Source organism: Cervus canadensis, chromosome 25 (assembly GCF_019320065.1).
Source record: "Cervus canadensis isolate Bull #8, Minnesota chromosome 25, ASM1932006v1, whole genome shotgun sequence".
In the NCBI taxonomy this organism is placed as follows: domain Eukaryota; kingdom Metazoa; phylum Chordata; class Mammalia; order Artiodactyla; family Cervidae; genus Cervus; species Cervus canadensis.
The window spans coordinates 23896443-23913289 of record NC_057410.1 but is presented as its reverse complement, the minus strand read 5'-3'; the positions used below and the strand labels follow the sequence as shown (position 1 = coordinate 23913289).

Here is a 16847-nt window from a genome sequence, read left to right as displayed (position 1 = left end):
CAGCACACCGAGGGTTTTCACAAATGATATGAACTCCAGGCATCCATGCCTTCATGGGTATTGATGCAGAATTTTGGCTCATTCTCAGACTGCTTTATGGAGATGCCATTGCCTGTTTAAAATCTTCACTAAGTGCTGTTCATTAAATTTCTCCTCATGGATTTTTTTAGGGGATTGAGATAAAGAATGAGGATACAAATGTAATGTGTAGATTTCTCAGTAAATCAGAAAATGGGTATAGAATGACTTAGAGAAAGTAGCAAAAGGAGCTGTGGATACAATCAAGATCTTCTCAGGGTTTTTTTTAAACTCTAAAAGGCTATCTCGGTTCCTTCCTTCCTTAAAAGGTCTGGTTTCAGGTCACCTCATCGTCATCACATGAGGACTGGCAAACTTCAGCACTACTTCTGGCTCTGGCTCCAGGCCCCTGATGAGGTTATTTTCAGGGCCTGACCTTCCCCGTGACCCCAGAGCAGGACCCATTACATGCCAGCTCCTCAAGTCTTACCTATGACCTTTCTATAAAGAACAAAGCGTTCTGTGATCACATCGCAATCCTACATCCTGCCCCAGGAAACCAGGGTGATGTTTTCAAGTGCAAAGAGTAAAGGGTAAATGTAGCCCCTCTGTGGTCATAGAATCCCCTCCTACTAAGCCACATGGAAGGAAAACCATGAGCCCCACCCAAATGGGGTGGGACAAGGACAGCACAAACAGGGGATGGAGCCCTCTGGAACATACCAGCTGCAGCATCATCGAGACACTCTCCCACGTGGCTTCCCGGATGTTATCTCCACCATCCACCAGGCCTTGATAACCCTGTGGGGTACATTACATCCATTCAGCCTCTGAAAGGCCTCCCCAAACCCCCAGGATTAAGACAGGGTCCCTGGGAAGAGGTTCTCTGAGAATCATGTCACCTCCCATTACTGATGCCTGGGTGCTTCTGAGAAAAACACAGTCCAAGGAAGGAGGCATCAGTTGTTCCAATACCCTCTTCTAGTTTCTCTCATTCTTGAACATCAGGATGCCCTTCCTAACATTTAATCTTGATTTCTCTTATTTATGGCTCATCCCATTTCCTCCCAGGGGAACTAGATGACAGATGGTTTTGATAACCAGCAAAGGAGCAAAAAAGAAGGGGATGTTAGAAGGAGAAAAGGAGAGAAATGTGACTTGAAAAGAGACAATAACACTTCAGAGAAGAAAGGGAGACAGACCTTATGGAAAGAAGAGTAGACAAGGGATGAGAGGAAAAGGAGAGGAGGGAAGCAAGGAGGAGTTAGAACCTTGCAGAAACAGAGTGGGACTTGTCCTCCTGAGGCTCTGACTCTGGATGTGAAATACTAAGTTGCTTCAGCTTCCCTCTCTGTTTGGAGGGAGGTGAAGGGAAGGCAGAATTACTTCTTACTTTAAATTGAACAGGCAACATGAGGACCTGGTCTGCAGATCTCTGGGCCCCACTATCATTACTGGAGCCCAGAGTGGGAAGGAGTCATTCTTGGGGACACAGAATCAAGAGCAATTAGACATATAACCAGGAGATAAGGAGAGAGGGTGGGGAGAGGGAGTAGAAAACAAAGAGTTATGGGAGCACAGCAGAGAACCAACCTCATGGACAAAGAAGACACGGGCACCAGTATAGATGCCAACACGAACCACAGCCCTGACAGCAGCATTCATACCTGTGAGGAGGAAAGAGTCAGAGAGAGGTTATTCCTAGGAAAAGTAGCCCTGGGCTCTAAGATCTGAGTCAGTCCTTTTCCAAGGCTTTTCTCTGAATCTAGAATCTCCTCATCCAAGTCTTCTGTGCTCCCCATTAACCCTCAATTACTTCATTCAGTGTTAACATTACACAACTTACCTCCATTCACCTCCCCAACCTCCCCAAATTCCATCTTTCTTAAAACATTTCCATGCCAGGGCAACCTGGGGAATAAGCATCTCACATGCTTTTTGTGGGGTTAGATGCTGCTAGATTCTTGTCAATCATCAACTCATTTAATCCTTCCCACAACCGGGAGTTGCCTCCATTTTAGACTTGGAAACTGAAGCTCAAATAGGTCGAGGTTACAGAGCAAGGATGAGGTCAGCTTTTAATCCAAATCCGAAATGTCTAAACCAACACTGCTGACCTCCATGCTAATCCCAATGGCCATACTAGGCTTCTCCTTGTCTTCTGCAGTGAATCTGGCATCCGGCTTGTTTAGGCTTCTCAGGACAAAGACATGACTCTCTGGGCTCAGTGACTCAGGTCAGCCCTTTGCAAGCTATTCACGAGCATGTCCATTACTGGCTGGTGGATCCTCCCAGTCCCCACACATACAGAGCTTTCTAGTGTTGTTGCGTTGGTGTGTGTCCCAGCGTGCGCCACGCAGAGCGATCCCCTGGCTCCCAAACTACCAGAAGAGGCTGCGACCAAGTGTGCAGGCACAGTGAGTGGAGACTCCACGCTCGCCTTCTCCCGTGCTGATCTTCTCCTGTGGCCCTGTGTGTGGCATGTGTATGACGAACCTAAACATCATGCTGTAAACTATTGTTTCCACTGGGAGAAACAACTAGGCCTGAAACAGAGGGGAGAGCCTTTCCCACATCCGTGTCTGTGAGTACCGTCCTTCTCCTAGCAGCTGCTCAATGACAAGAAGCCTGTCTTCCGAGAATACAGGGAGGAGCTGACCTGTCACAACACACAGTTAGGGCTGTGCAAACAACCACAGCAGAAACGATGCCACAGCCGGCGCTCAGCGTCTCACTGGTGAGACAGTCCTGGGTCTTAACCTTGGTCACCCTGTCCTACCTTGTAATGTGAGGAAGGGCTCAGAGTGATGCCGTGACAGATCAACTTCTTGTGAACCACTTTCATCACCCTCCCTCAGGTAGCCCTGTATACATTATACATTTTTGTTTCAACCTAAAATCTGTTCATATGGTCCTTAACCTGCCCGGAGAAATATCAGTGAGCACTAGAGAAGCCAGTAACTGGAAAAATCTGCAGCAGCAGACTAAAATCCATCATGAACTATTGCATAATCCAAAGGTGTCTGGAACTGAATAGAATCAAAAAGGCCAGAATATCTATTTTTTGGGTTTGTTTGTTTGCAGGTCGACAAAAATTGGTTTTACATGGCTTTAAGCTCCAAATCAAACCGAAAGCCTTACTATTCACTTACTTAGCAAATATTTATTAAATACCTCTCATGTTCCTAACTCTATGTAGACAATGGGAAAGATGCATCAGGGGATGACAGAGTGTCTAGGGATACAAAGATAAAGGACTTGGGAATGGTCCTCAAGACAAGGGAAGAGGGACTTTCCTGGTGGTCCAGGGGTTAAGATTCTGTACTTTCACTACAGGGGGCATGAATTCTAGTTGTGAAACTAGGATTTCACATGCTGCTTAGCAAGGCCAAAAAATTAAAAATTTTTAAAAAAAGACGGGAGGAATTATAGTGTGGTTCTAATTTGGATCCATATGGAGGGGATCTGTACAAAGTGCAATGGGGACAAGGAGAAGAAGCATCTATAATGCCAGGAGGAAGTCAGGGAAGGTGACACAGAGAAGACTGCATTTGTCCTGAGACCTAAAGGATAATTTCCTTTCATATCTTTTGGTCAGATGGATGAATCTGGGGAAAGTGTTATAGGCAGGATGAATAGCACAAATAAAGTTGAGGGTCAAGCAGTAGCTTTCTATAACTCTGTATTATAAAGAATAAACTGGAAAACTATGAAGAGATGAAGCTGTGCAGTGGGGCAGCACCTGTGTGCCCATTAAGGGAAGGCTAGTTTTTATTCTGGAAGCCAGGGTTTGACTGGGGATCCACGGGTAATGGTTTCAGGGAATCCATGAACCCCAAGAAACTGTATGAAAAGCTTTGTGGGCAAGGGCATTTCTTCTGGGAGAAGGTCCACAGCATTCATTGATTCTTAAAGAGGTCTGTAACTTAAAAATTATAAAAGTTATAGTCAATGGAGAATCTCTGAAGAGTGGAGGGACATAATGAGATCTGTGGGAGAGAAAGATCACGCGAGCAGCAATGTGGGAGACAGACTAGAAAGAGGTGACACTAGGCTTAGATGGCCACCTGGCAGCAGTGACAAAACAATCAGGGCCTAGACTGGGCATTTGGGATGAAACAGAGACTGGACAGGAGAACCTAGGAAACAGAAGCAACGGGACTTCCATCTAATCAGTATGTGATTAGATTTCACGGTGTTGGAAAGCAAGGAGGACATGCCCCATGACTGCCTTGGGCCCCAGGGAAAACTGTGGTGCGCTTAGCTGAGTGGAGGCGGGTTTGGCTTTGGGAAGATCGGGGTGGGGATGATATAGTCCTATCTGGATCTACTGAGTTTGAAGTTCTTGTGGGTCATCCATGTGGACCCGGAAGACCATGCCAAGAAAATAGGTAAAATTAGAAGGGAAAGGGGCAAGGAATGGAACCCTGAGGGACACCAATGTTGAAGGAATAACAGAGCAGCAAGAAAGACAGGAGAACCAGGGCTCAACAACACCTTAGAAACCAAAGGGGACAGTTTCAAGAAGTGGGAACTTTGCCATATGCATTTGATAATTGATCCAAGATGAGGACTGGAATGTTGGGCTTGCCAATAAGAGGTCACTGGATAGCACTGATGTCAAAACATACTTATTACATCACCAAGGCAAAGTCTAGACATCTAACTGATGGACCTGAAGGAATCAAAAGTGAAAACATCTGTGAAGGGAGAGGCCTTCTCAGAAGCTTTAGGAAAAGCCTGTGCGTATTAAAAAAACATAAAGTCAGAGTCAAGAGAAAGCCATCAGTGTGTTAGGAAAAATGAATAAATTAAATTTTAAAAAATCAGGACAAATATGAAACTACTGTTTATTTTCTAGACTTTCCCAAGGCCTACGGGATTCTCTTTTGGATACCTGGAGTCCTGGAGTATACATCTGTAATCTTATCAAAGAAGGAAAAAATATTTTTCTGAAATGTATAGGTTGGAGTACTCTTTCCTGTTCCTGAGCTGAGGAAGGGTAGGGGAGAAAAAAAATTAAAGGAAAACAAATCACTTCAAAGGTTTCAAGTGTAAAGCAAACAATATATGGTGGGCAAGAAACAGCTAAGTCTCTTGGGCAGAAGAAAAATCCCACAAGAAAAGAAGATTCTCCTTTCCCCTCCCTCTGCCTTTTTATCATACCAACTTTCAGAGGTCATCCTCGCTGCCTCAGAACTGGATATCTGAGTGTTTCCTAGAAATCAAGTTCCACGACCCCTTTTGTGCCTCTGTACCCTTACTTCCCTAGAAGTCACAGACTGGGCTGTATAGATTATACTAGAAAGTCCCAGTAATGCTTTGGGCTCTCCTACTTAACGTCACTGGCCTGCTCTGGTCCCAGGCCAGTCCTTGGCTGTTCCACGTTGCCCTAAATAACCCTCCATGAGCAGCTGTCTGCCTTATTAGAAGCAAGACGAAGGATAAGATTACAGGCACCACGCAGGGGTACTCTGGGCACAGCCACGAGGGACGCTGGAGAGCATCAGAAGCACGTACTTTGGAGTCTCCAATTACAGCCTGTTGGGAAGAGGCTGTAGGGAGGACTACAGGTGATGGGTCTATGACATGAGATAGAAAACAAATAAATGACTTGGTCACTATCTTTTTGCTAAAATTTTTCTTTCTACCTTAACTGAACTTTGAATAAGGAAAAAAAAGGACATGAGGAGCAAATGTTTGTTAGATGTGAAGTGTACTTTCTGACAGCTACGTAATTTAAAAGTTGTAAATCCTACAACAGCCATGGAGAGGGAATAGAATCCTATTCCAATGAACCTTTAAAAATAGGATAAACATGCTTTGGGAATAGACTGCCTGTCTGAGGACAGAGGGATAGAGCAGGTGACTGAGGTCCTTTCCAGCAGAATATGCCCATTTCATTAGGCCAAATGTAGTGTGGTTTCAGGAGGATTGGGACCACTTCTGGGCTGGAAACGGGGTTAGGATCTAGCATCTAATCAGCCCAGTTTCTGAGTTCAGAATGTCTGACTCTTGGCCACTCTTCTATTTTAAGATGCTATTAGCCTTGCTAATAGGTGGTGCTAGTGGTAAAGAACCTGGTTGCCAATGCAGGAGACCTAAGAGATGTGGGTTTGATCCTTGGGTTGGGAAGATCCCCTGGAGAAGGGCAAGGCAACCCACTCCAGTATTCTTGCCTGGAGAATCCCCAAGGACAGAGGAGCCCCACAGGTGGGCTACAGTCCACAGAGTCACAAAGAGTCGGACGCAACTGAAGCAACTCAGCAGCAGCAACCTTGCTGAGGTCAGGGAACAACAGAGCTGAGGCTCCTCTAGATCTTACAGAGCTGACTCTCTTTGCCATGTGGCCTACAGCCTCTAGGGAAAAGCCTTCCCAGGCCTCTCCCTGGGAGAACGAGGGCCCCACAAACCTATCTCCAGGCAGGCCACTTCTGCATCTGAGCTGTTATAATTAAACATTTGTTCAAAAACCTTTCAGTTGGGACTCTCAAATCTACTTTGAGTTTGCTGTTTCGCTTCCTTCCTCCCAAGAATTCTATCCTACCACTCTCAGTACCTACTGACATGCACCTGTGACGTTATACGGCTTTGCAGTGGGATGTGTCCCTGGGTACACTGTGCCTGTCTCTAGAATGAAGGTCTCTCTGCTCAGGATCAGAAGCTGTAAGGGCTCTGCTGCTCTTGGACCCATGTTAAATCCTAGACTTCTTTTTTTAAACCTCTTTCCCTTTCCAGAAAGCTCTGCTTCTTCATAAATTCATAACTCTGTGGACCTCATCTGGATTTTTAGCTGGCTCTTTCTTCCCCTAATCTGACGATCCAATCCCACAGGCCATCCTACCAAGGTTTTAGGATCAACACTCAGCGTTTATGTTGAGGAACTCAGTACTGGCATGAGATTCTTTCCAGGAGAAAGAGAGAAGCAACAGAAACCAGGTCTGCGCTCCTAATCTGGCTACTATTCCTAAACTCAGGCCCCTGTGCCCTCCTTCCTGTTTTCCTGTTCATAATAGACATCACAATTATAATTAAACATTAGTTTAAAATATACTTAAAGTCTAGCTTTACTAATACACTAGTTAGAAGAGTCATAAGAACAAAGACGATGGGTGAGTCTTCCACTGATGAAGCTGTAGCGTCTTCCATCCTGTTTGGCACACAGCAGATGCTCAACAATTCACTTTTTATTGAATTAGTGTTGCATTTACTGCATCATGCACTGATTTACGCACTTTACTTGAATGAAGAGTTCAGTTTCTCGAAATCTATCTTATCCACGAAGCCTTCCCTGGTTAGTCTAACCAAGGCCTACCATTTCAATACACAAGTGGATTCTATTTGGGCTAAGACACACTTGATTATTGCTATTTATGTTATTATGTTATTTATTAAGAATTTTAGTAATGTATGACATCTTTCCTCATTAAATTACAGTTCCCAAAGGAAATCAGCTTCTCCACAACACACAAGACAGGGCTCTATACAAAGTGGGTGTTTAAAAACCCGAGGGAAGAGCGGTTCAGAGGAAAGGGAAGGCCAGCTGAGATCCCCTTCTTTCTCTCTTCATCTTTCCATATACCTGACAGTTCTGACTCCCAGGTCTCCTGGACTCAAACCAGAGGGCTTTGCTTTCTTCTGCCTGCCGCCCCCCACCCACCCTCCACACCCCTTGGTATGTACTGATTAACTGCTGCTGTTCCTGTTTGTTTAAGGGTTAAAGGAATGGAAGAGCAGGGGGGTCAGAGAAAACAGAGAACGGCAGAAGGACGCAGACGTGCACCTAGCAGAAGGAAACGTGTTGTAAGAGGCACCTGACCCTGGTCCACGCGGGAGCCCTGCTGACACCGGAGTTGGCTCCTGAAGATTTGCTAGAGCCCACCAAATACCAGTTCTAAATCTCCTCCTTTTTGCAACATTCCCAATGTACTTGAAGTGAATCCACCTACTGCTTTCTCAACAGTTTTATCTCATTTTAGTCTCCTTTCCAATCCTGCTTGAGAAAACACCAGTTTTCTGAGTACCCAAGGACCCAAATGGTCCCAGATCTTCAGAGAAACTTGGAAAGAAGCTTTATGAAGACCTAAGTAAGTTTAGGGGAGAATGGATACATATATATGTATGGCTGAGTCCCTCTGTTCCCCAAAACTATAGCCCAAAACTATCACAACATTGTGAACTGGCTATAACCCAATATAAAATAAAAAGTTAAAAAAAAAAAGTAGAGCAAGTGAAATACAAAAGTACTTGTGGACTTAGACCTAACAGAGATTCTGGGGGGAAGCCCCAGGTCCCGGTGTAAACGTAAAGCAGGAGGACCTTAAGGAGGATGGTTCTGTTCTACAGGCTCAGGCTAAAGGAGTCAGGAAATTCAAGGGGGCCTCCCAACTATGCTTTTTGTGGGTTTTGGAGGGCCTCCCAGCCAGGCCCTCTCCCCAAGCTGGGCCCTCTTCCTTACCTTGGGCATCGCCACCAGAGGTTAACACGGCGATGGCTCTGCCGATTCCCAGAGTTTTGGCTGCATGGTGCTCTTCATGGGTCATGATCCACTCTAGAATTCAAAAGAATGGCCAGTTAGGACACAACAGGATCAAGGTGCTACGAGCTTGGAAGATGGCTCTATTAGACTGGCTAGAGCCACCTCAGTCAGGCTCTCCCACTATATTGAGTCTGAGGTTTGCAGCCTGGGACCTTTGGACTTCTTCCAGAAGAGAGCCACACCCTTGCAGAATGACAGGCTGAAATGTCACAGAAATCAAGCCTAAGACCGCAAAAGTCCTGGTTAATCCCTCCCACTCCAACTGGAGCCTATTTGGAGAAGAAGCTAAGGTCAAGGAGAAGGGTGGGTGACTGAACAGAAATGAGAAAAGGAGAAAAGTTAAGCTAGCCTCACAGAGTCCACCCTTTTAATGAAAGGAAGGGCTATTGCAGACAACAGGAATCAGATGAGGCTTAGGGCACAGCAAACCAAAAAAGCAGAAGCAGAAAAACAAGGGTAGTTTGGGTTTTGGCTAAGATTTGGGTTGGGTGTTATGGAAATGGGCTAAATTGGAACAGGAGTTCCAGGTCATACAGGCACATTGGAGCTTGGGCAAAATAATGGTTCAGGCTTAGGAATGGTGAGGGACTTTCTCTGGCTTTTCCCCATCCCTCTCCGGGTCTCTGCCTCCTATGCATCTCTTGATCCTTTATCTTCAGGCCTTGCCCCTTACACTAAACACTACCAAATGGGAAGAGTAACACAAAATCACTGCCACATAGACATAAATATGTACACATAACATGTGAACACCTTCATATTTTTGTCTTTAGGACTTATCTCTCTCAAAGGAAAATACAAGACATACTTTTGCATCCATAAAAATGCCGACTGAATCATCACTCTCCCAGTTATCCAGGCTAACCACTCTTATTTTTTAAATTTATCTCCTCTTTACTCTCAGAATCAAAACAGTTACCAAACCCTATTATTCTCCTTATTATTATCTTCCTTTATCCTTCTTTTCTGTCCTCATGGCCTCTTTCCATCTGAATTGTTTTCTTCAATAGCTGGTCTCCCTCTGCTTGTGCTTCCCGTCTCCACTCTATTTCAGACACCAAATAAACCTCCAAGGGAAGGTCACAGGCCTCTGAGGCCTCAGTGGAGAGAGGATTCATTCACACGATCAGGAGCTGATGACCTTTAAGTACAGCTCATGTTTCAGATGTGAACCCCGGAGCAATCAGGGTAGCTGCTGATAAACACATAGGTCACATCCTCATACAAATCCATACACATGCCAAGAAAATACATGCAATGAGACAATCATGAAGAAAACATACACAAACATACATAGTGTTGTTAACAAACACAGGTTCACAGATATGCTGCATATAATCAGTACTGACAGATAAACCAAAACTTCCTGGGTTGCATTCAAAGCTTCCATGACCTAACTCTTGCCTGGAGCTCCAACCCTGGCTCTTGCGAATCTTCTGCTCCATTAACATCTCAGCATCACTTTGTTCCTCCCCACTTCTGGGCCTGTGCACACTGCATCACTTGTGTGGAAGGCTACCCTGGCTCTTTCCACAGATCAATATCCTACTCCATTATTTGAGGCCTGTCCCAGTCACATCCCTGTTAAACCTATAAGCCTTCACTGATTACCACAGGTCAAGGAGTGCTGCTTCCTGAACCTCCTCAAATCACATAGTGTTTCTGAAACCAGATCACTCGCTTAGCAGTTAATTATTGCTTTATGTGATATTTTAGTTGCTTCTTATGAGTTGAAAAGGTTGAGCTAAATAAGGAGTCAGCTAACTACAGCCCAGGAGCCAAGTTGAACCCTTGCAATGTCTTTGTATGGCAGCAAACTAAGAAAAGTTTTACATTTTGAGTGGTTGAAAAAGCAATTTCATGACATATGAAAATTATATGAAATTCAGATTTCAGTGCTCATACCACTCACATTCTTTTGATAATTATCTATGGCTGCTTTTGTGCTACAAGAGCAGAGTAGATTATTTCGACAGAGACCCTAAAACATTTACCATCTGGCCTTCAAAAGAAAAAGTTTGCAGATACCTGGGCTAAACATTGCTAACGTCATTTTCCCTAACTAGACTGAAAACTCCTGGGGGGTGGGAGGATCATTTACATTTTTTAAAGCTTCCCACAGCCTACCAAAGCCTAAAAAAACCTATGCACATAACAAGAGACATTCAGTAAAGCATCAGTGAACTGACCACAGGAAAGGCGCACAAATATAGAAAAAAATTTAAATATGCTTGGATACATATTCCTTCTACTTCTAACACATACAGATACAAACAGGACTTAAGAAAGCAGATAGCAACAAATAGTGAGAGGAATACAAACACACAAGAAGAGACACTCTCCTATTTAATGAGTGTTCACGTGCAAATTTCTGCAGTTCTCAAGAAAAGAAAGCCTAAGTGGTTGCTGCAAATAGGAAGGCAAAATTTTGGAAAGAAAAGAACAAAACGTTTGAGAACTGTGCCAATCCCTTTTTCCCTGAGTTTTCCTCTGCTTATTCACTCTGGGAGCTCATCCCTGATAGAAATCCATACAGGGATCGTCCACCCACAGAGGCTTCAGTGACGGAGAGAATGCATCATAAACGGGGGGGGGAGGAAGGTTGGGAGTGCTGACCTGCAAAAAAAACAGCTCAAATTCTTCTGCTGCATCTCTAAAATTGTTATAGAGGCACAAGTCACAGACATACAAGCAGAGTCATAAATAAATGGATCAACAGTGACACATATGTAGAAACAGACATGTTTAAACCTATACATAAAATCACAGGTGCGCAGAGAGGCACGAGGGAGGTAGAAATACAGGCAAGGCAGCATCATAGGTGCACTGACTTGAATTGGATGAGTGCCAGGTGAGAGTCGGGCTGCCGAGGGCCACTGGGTCGGAGCGCCACCCACCCACCCCTGATTCCCAGGCAAAGAGACAGGGTGTGCACACGAGGGGCTAGGACTCGTCACCCATCCCCCCTCAGCTCCTCCTTCTGATGCCGCACCACCTCTTCTTTCCCCGTCTGCTCCCTTCTGTTCTCCCACCGCCAGCTCCCAGCACGTTCATTCCCGCCTCGCTCCGCTATCCCCCTCGCTCTTTACCCAAGGGCCCCCCTTGCCTTATAGTCTTAGCTCTCCTCCGCCCGGGCTTCTTTGCAGATTGTCCTTGGGGAAAGGGGGAGGGGAGCTTGGCGAACACGGGGAGGAGCCAGGTGGAAGCAGCCGGGGAGGGGAAAGAGGAGAGGCTTTTCAACCTCCACTGAGCTGATGCCGGCCGCGAGGCTCCTCCCGCTTCTGCTCGCCTTTCTCCTCCCCTTCCCCCTCCCCCTAAGAACACAGCACAAATGTGACAGGGGCTTAGTTTCTCAGCTCCCTAGAGGGTTCCCGCATCCAGCTCGGGAGGCCTCAGCTCCGGTACACAGTAGGAACCAGAATTTATTTAGTTGCTCCTCTTGTTGTCCTCGGAGACACTGTTTTCCTAGCCGGGGCTTTTCTGCATTCAAACATCCTCCACAACTACAAATAAGCCTCCCTCTGGCCCTGTCGACTGTCTCCCACCTCTGTCACTTTGTTAAGTGTTAGTCGCCCAGTCGTGTCCGACTCTTTGCGACCCCATGGACTGTAGCCTCTGTCCATGAACTTCTCCAGGCACGAATACTGGAGTGGGTTGCCATTTCCTCCAGAGGATCTTCCCGACCCAGGGATTGAACCCGAGTCTCCTGCATTTCAGTCAGATTCATTACCGTCTGAGCCGCCAGGGAAGCCTTCTGTCACTTTAAACAAACATTTATTGGAAGTCTGTGCGCCAGGTTTTGTATTAGGTTTTGAGAGATGAAAAGATAAGTGAAACTGAATCCCTGCCCTTGAAGAACATTGATCACTGGTATTGACATTTTCTATGTAGTTGTTCAGTCGCTCAGTCGTGTCTGACTCCTTGCGACACCATGGACCGCAGCTCGCTAGGCTTCCCTGTTCTTCACCATCTCCCGGAGTTTCCTCAAACTCCTGAGGGATGTCAAAAACTCCTTTTGCATTTACATACCTTTCTCAGAGAAAATACAGGGAAGCTAGCGAGGAATGAGAGTTGTTTTCGTTGTTTAGTCGCTAAACTAAGAGGCAAGAACCCTGCCTTGACAGCCTCATTCTCAAACCTGCAGTAGAAGGGGATGCAGAATTCTGAGAGTGAGGCAATCATATCAGTTGGGCTACAAAGCAAGAACAACATGGATCCTGGGAACATGGATCAAGTACTACTTGAGCAAGATGTGCACCCTTTTACCCAGCTCCTCTTTACTCTTTCCACTGCTCCACCCATGCCTTGTTTCAACCCCTCTCATCTCCTTGCTGTTTTTACTGCCCCTCCTCCTGCTTACTTTTGTTTCTGCACCTGCACATGCTGCAAACAATAAGTAACTAGGAGATCAAAAGAAATGACTACACAAAATTAACTTTTGTACTGCAAATGTTGCCATCAAAAAAGTGAAAAGACAACCCACAGAATGGGAGAAAATATTTGCAAATCATATATCTGATAAAGGACCAGGTATTGAGAATATATAACTCTTGCAACCCAACCATAAAAAGATAATAAACCAATTTAAAAATGGGCAAAAGATCTTAACAGATGCCTCACCAAAGACTATAGATGGATGGCAAATAAGCATATAAAATGATGCTCAAATCATGTCATTGGGCACTGCAAATTAAAAGAGAGGCCGCTACCATCTATTAGAATGAAACCTGACAGTACCAGACACTGACAAGAATGTGAAGCAACAAGAACTCTGTTGATACAAATGTAAAATGGTATAGTCACTTTAAAAGATACTTTGGCAGTTTCTTACAAAGCTAAATATAGCATTACCATATGATCCAGCAATCATATTCTGAGATATTTATCTAAGTGAGTTGAAAACTATACCTATACAAAATCCCGCACATAAATGTTTAATAGCAACTTTGTTCAAAATTGCCAGAAACTGGAAGCAACCAAAATGTCCCTCCAAAGGTGAATTATCGGATAAACTGTGGTACATCCATCTGATGGGATAGTGCAAAAAAACAAAATGACCTACCAAGCCAAGAAAAAGACACTGAGGAACCTTAAAACATACTGCTTAGTGAAAGAAACCAGTCTGAAAATACTACATACTATGTGATTCCAACTATATGACATTCTGGAAAACGTGAAATTATAAAGACAGTGAAAAGATGAGTGGTAGCCAAGGGTTCAGAGTAGAGATGGAGCAATAGATAGGTGGAACACACGGGATTTTTATGGGAGCAAAACCATTCTGTATGATTCTGTAATGGAGGATACATGACATTATGCATTTGTCAAAAGTTATAGAGTTATAAAACACAAAGTGTAAACCCTAATGTCAAGTATGGAATTTAGTCAATAATCATGTATCAATACTGGTTCATCGATTGTTAACAAATGTACCACACCAACGCAGGATGTTAATAATAGGGGAAACTGAGCAGAAAACAGCCAGGATATACGCAAACTGTGCAATCTGCTCAATTTTCTATAAGTCTAAAACTTCTCTAACAAAGTCAATTAATTTCAAAAAATATATTCTGTTCAATGAAATATCAAATAAAGTTGTGATAGTAACAAAGAAAAATAGGCAAGCATTTGAAAAGACATATGTTTAAGAAAATATACAAACAACTGATAGGTGCATGAAAAGATCCTTTCTTTTTTAGGTTATTAATTATTAATTCCATTTAATATAGACCTATTCAAATCATCTATTTCTCCTTGTGTGAATGTTGGCAGATTGTATCTTTCAAGGGATTGGTCCATTTGACCTAGGTTATCAAATATGTGGGCACAGAGTTGTTCATAGTATTCCTTTTTCATCCTTTTAATTTTCACGGGATGAAGCAATGTCCCCTTTCATTTTGGGCATTAGTAATTTGCATTCCCTCTCTTTTTTTCCCCTTAGTTAATCTATCCAGAGATTTATTAACTTTATTGACCTTTTTTAAAAACTAGCTTTTAGTTACATTAATTTTCTCTATTGATCTTTTTGTCTTCAATTTTATTGATTTCTGTTCTTCTTTTTTCTTTTTTGTCTGAGTACTTTGGATTTAATTTGTTCTTCTCCTAGTTTCCTAAGATGGAAACTTAGGAAACTATAAGAGATTTAGATCACCTGCTTTTCTGATATATCCAATCAATGTTATACATTTCCTTCTAAGCACTGCTTTCTCTGCCTCTGAGAAATTTTAATAAATTGTGCTTTTCATTTTATTTAGGTTAAAATATATTTAAACGTATCTTGGGATTTCTTCTTTGACTAAAGTGTTACTTACATTTGTGTTGTTTAACCTCCAAGTATTGGGGCATTTTCCAGTTATCTTTCTGTTACTGATTTCTAGTTTAATTCCACTGGGATCTGAGAGCAGCAATTATATAATTTCTGTTCCTTTAGTTAAGATGTTTTTTATAGCCCAGAATGTGGTCTGTCATGATGAATATGTTATCATGTATGTATGCATGGGTGAATCAAGTCACCTTGAGAAAAATTTATATTCAACTATTGTTGGACAAATTGCTGAAGTCAGTATTATTCAGTTCACTGATGGCTTTGAGATCACTGATGTCCGTATTTTCTGTATTCTGTATCTGTCCACTTCTGAGAGAAAGATGTTGAAGTCTCCAATTGTGATAGTTAATTCATCTATTCCTCCTTTTAGTTCTATCAGTCTTTGCCTCACATAGTTTGATGTTGTGTTTTTTTTTTTTGGATGTTGTGTTGTTAGACACATACACATTAAAAATTGTATCTTCTTGGAGAATTGACCCCTTTATCATTAGGTAATGCCCGTCTTCATCCCTGTTGACATTTCTTTGAACTCTGCCAGTCTAAAATTAAAACCACCACCCCTGCTTTCTTTTGATTAGTGCTAGTATGGGATATTCTTCTCATCCATTTACTTTTTATCTATAAATATCTTTATATTTAAAGTACATTTTTTGTGGACAACACATAGTTGGGTCACGTTTTCAGATTGACTTTTCTTTTTTTTTAATTTTTTATTAGTTGGAGGCTAATTACTTCACAACATTTCAGTGGGTTTTGTCATACATTAATATGCATCAGCCATAGAGTTACACGTATTCCCCATCCCGATCCCCCCTCCCACCTCCCTCTCCACCCGATTCCTCTGGGTCTTCCCAGTGCACTAGGCCCGAGCACTTGTCTCATGCATCCCACCTGGGCTGGTGATCTGTTTCACCATAGATAGTATACATGCTGTTCTTTTGAAACATCCCACCCTCACCTTCTCCCACAGAGTTCAAAAGTCTGTTCTGTATTTCTGTGTCTCTTTTTCTGTTTTGCTTATAGGGTTATCGTTATCACCTTTCTAAATTCCATATATATGTGTTAGTATGCTGTAATGTTCTTTATCTTTCTGGCTTACTTCACTCTGTATGATGGGCTCCAGTTTCATCCATCTCATTAGAATTGATTCAAATGAATTCTTTTTAATGGCTGAGTAATATTCCATGGTGTATATGTACCACAGCTTCCTTATCCATTCGTCTGCTGATGGGCATCTAGGTTGCTTCCATGTCCTGGCTATTATAAACAGTGCTGCGATGAACATTGGGGTGCACGTGTCTCTTTCAGATCTGGTTTCCTCAGTGTGTATGCCCAGAAGTGGGATTGCTGGGTCATATGGCAGTTCTATTTCCAGTTTTTTAAGAAATCTCCACACTGTTTTCCATAGCGGCTGTACTAGTTTGCATTCCCACCAACAGTGTAAGAGGGTTCCCTTTTCTCCACACCCTCTCCAGCATTTATTGCTTGTAGACTTTTGGATAGCAGCCATCCTGACTGGCGTGTAATGGTACCTCATTGTGGTTTTGATTTGCATTTCTCTGATAATGAGTGATGTTGAGCATCTTTTCATGTGTTTGTTAGCCATCTGTATGTCTTCTTTGGAGCAATGTCTGTTTAGTTCTTTGGCCCATTTTTTGATTGGGTCATTTATTTTTCTGGAATTGAGCTGCAGGAGTTGCTTGTATATTTTTGAGATTAATCCTTTGTCTGTTCTTCATTTGCTATTATTTTCTCCTAATCTGAGGCTGTCTTTTCACCTTACTTATAGTTTCCTTTGTAGTGCAAAAGCTTTTAAGTTTCATTAGTCCCATTTGTTTAGTTTTGCTTTTATTTCCAATATTCTGGGAGGTGGGTCATAGAGGATCTTGCTGTGATTTATGTCGAAGAGTGTTTTGCCTATGTTCTCCTCTAGGAGTTTTATAGTTTCTGGTCTTACATTTAGAT

General features: G+C 43.1%; 1 protein-coding gene across 9 annotated transcripts in view; it reads right to left on the bottom strand.

Moving 5' to 3' along the window:
* PFKM (phosphofructokinase, muscle) overlaps positions 1-16847 on the bottom strand; it is a 43475-nt gene that overhangs the window by 12757 nt on the left and 13871 nt on the right. Inside the window, exons 1-4 of one of the 9 annotated variants that reach the window (XM_043447517.1) lie at positions 11664-11807; positions 8477-8569; positions 1612-1685; positions 742-819 (exon numbers count right to left, since the gene is read on the bottom strand). In XM_043447517.1, the coding sequence (XP_043303452.1) occupies positions 742-819; positions 1612-1685; positions 8477-8561 (237 nt within the window). In that variant the 5' untranslated portion in view covers positions 8562-8569; positions 11664-11807. Of the gene's footprint in view, positions 1-741; positions 820-1611; positions 1686-8476; positions 8570-8659; positions 8679-9365; positions 9384-9476; positions 9609-9955; positions 9981-11388; positions 11407-11663; positions 11808-16847 lie in introns of those variants that run through there. The other 8 variants (XM_043447524.1, XM_043447522.1, XM_043447521.1 and 5 more) reach the window with 8 other exon arrangements.